At 54.3% G+C, this 1575-nt stretch overlaps 1 protein-coding gene across 1 annotated transcript in view; it reads right to left on the bottom strand.

Annotated features, from left to right (window-relative positions):
• Positions 1-263: 263 nt before the first annotated feature.
• The window catches only part of LOC123069238 (probable transcription factor GLK1), a gene marked incomplete in the record, with an annotated part of 2066 nt that continues 754 nt past the window's right edge, over positions 264-1575 (bottom strand). The window contains 2 exon segments of the mRNA XM_044492036.1: positions 264-792; positions 1135-1575. Of these exon segments, the coding sequence (XP_044347971.1) occupies positions 759-792; positions 1135-1575 (475 nt within the window).

The raw sequence follows: 1575 nt of genomic DNA, 5'->3' as shown, positions 1-1575 counted from the left end.
GTTCTTTTTTATAGTTACACAAATTTACTGTCGAAGTTTCCATAAAAACTCCTCAAACAAAAATGGAATCAAATTCCTAGGTTCTGGGTCTAGTTCCATTGACCCAGCCAGAGCCAAACGAGCTGCGAGGCAGAGGCTAGTGAGCTGCACGCCCGCCCGCCCGCTCGAACCACATTTTTTTTGCAAATCCTAGATGCAATCCAAACGCCGCCCAAGTGTACTGCATGTGAGATCCCCGTCGGAGTGACAAACTGTAGCAAACATGTCCATACAAAACCTTTTTTATTCAGTGCACTACAACACACATCTAGAGAACTGCAAACAAAGACATCGTCACGAAGCGAAACTGTTACTCTGGAGTACGCCGGCGAACAGCATCACCGGAACCAGTGTACCACACGCGCCGTGCCGCCAAACTGCACGCCCGCACGGATGCACTGTTATCCCATCTCACTACTACAATTCATGCCCTCCGTATTGGTTCTCAGCCCCATTTTTTCACCCACCAATCCATATACGGGGAGATTTGTTTTTCCTATTTTGTTCGCACAGGTACCTCATCGTGATTTTTCTTTGAGAACAAACGGACAACACCAGTGCAGGCTCTCTCTAGGATGGTGGAAGACACTGACACATGGACATTAGCAGGGAGGAATAAGATCACCTGCTTGATCTTCAGGCCATTAGAACCTTCTTAGGCGTTTCAGTCGTAGTTTACTTTTTTCGCCCCCATCCAGCGTCATCCCACACACTGGCGGCTAGCATAGGATGCGGCAGCGGAGGATGGGTGAACTACAAAATAAAATTCAGTGAGCTTCAAAAAGATTCAAATGAACTGCAACAGTTCTGCACATCCAAAATCCAAAAGGAAAAGAAAAAAAGCCTTTGCTGCTTGTGGGATGCAGTCCACTCCCAGCCACACGAGCGCGCACGTACGATGTGGGATGCAATACTGCACGCCGTAATACGCCGTACTGTACGCCGTCGTACGCCGAACTGTACTCGAGCCGCCGGGGATGAACATATACTGGACCTCGGCGAAGGGAGTTTGCAGGGAGAGGAGGCCGTCAGACAGGGTGACGGGAGAGCTCCTGGAGGGATGGGAGGAGGTGAGCATAGGTTGGTGTCACCAACCATGTCACTGGAGGAGGCTGGGAAGGGACGGCGGCACCCGGATCCATATGCGGACAACAGAAGGCGAGCGCTCGGCATGGAGAAATCGTCGGGTCCGGCAAGCTTTGAGCAACGACGGCCATGGCTGTATCCCTTCTGCGGCACAAAGAAAGACAGAGGAAAGGGTTGAGCAGGAGAGGAGGGAGCAGGGGAAGAAGGGAGAGGCGTGGGCTGACGTTGCTGGTCTCACCGGCGCATGGATCTGGCGTCACCGTGGGCCGTGGTGTGCGGCATGGGAGGCCGGTAGGCAGTGGAACGGGGGCGAGCGGCCAGATCTCGCGTCTGGATGGGGGTGAGTGGAAGTGCGGGATGCGGGAGTTGGCGGGCATCAGTGGGTGGTGCAGCAGGAGGTGGTCGACGCGCACAGTGGTCGCGGCAGGGGCAGCGCAGCGGCGGCCTGGG

Source organism: Triticum aestivum, chromosome 3B (genome assembly GCF_018294505.1).
Source record: "Triticum aestivum cultivar Chinese Spring chromosome 3B, IWGSC CS RefSeq v2.1, whole genome shotgun sequence".
NCBI lineage: Eukaryota > Viridiplantae > Streptophyta > Magnoliopsida > Poales > Poaceae > Triticum > Triticum aestivum.
This window is presented reverse-complemented; position numbering and strand designations above follow the sequence as displayed.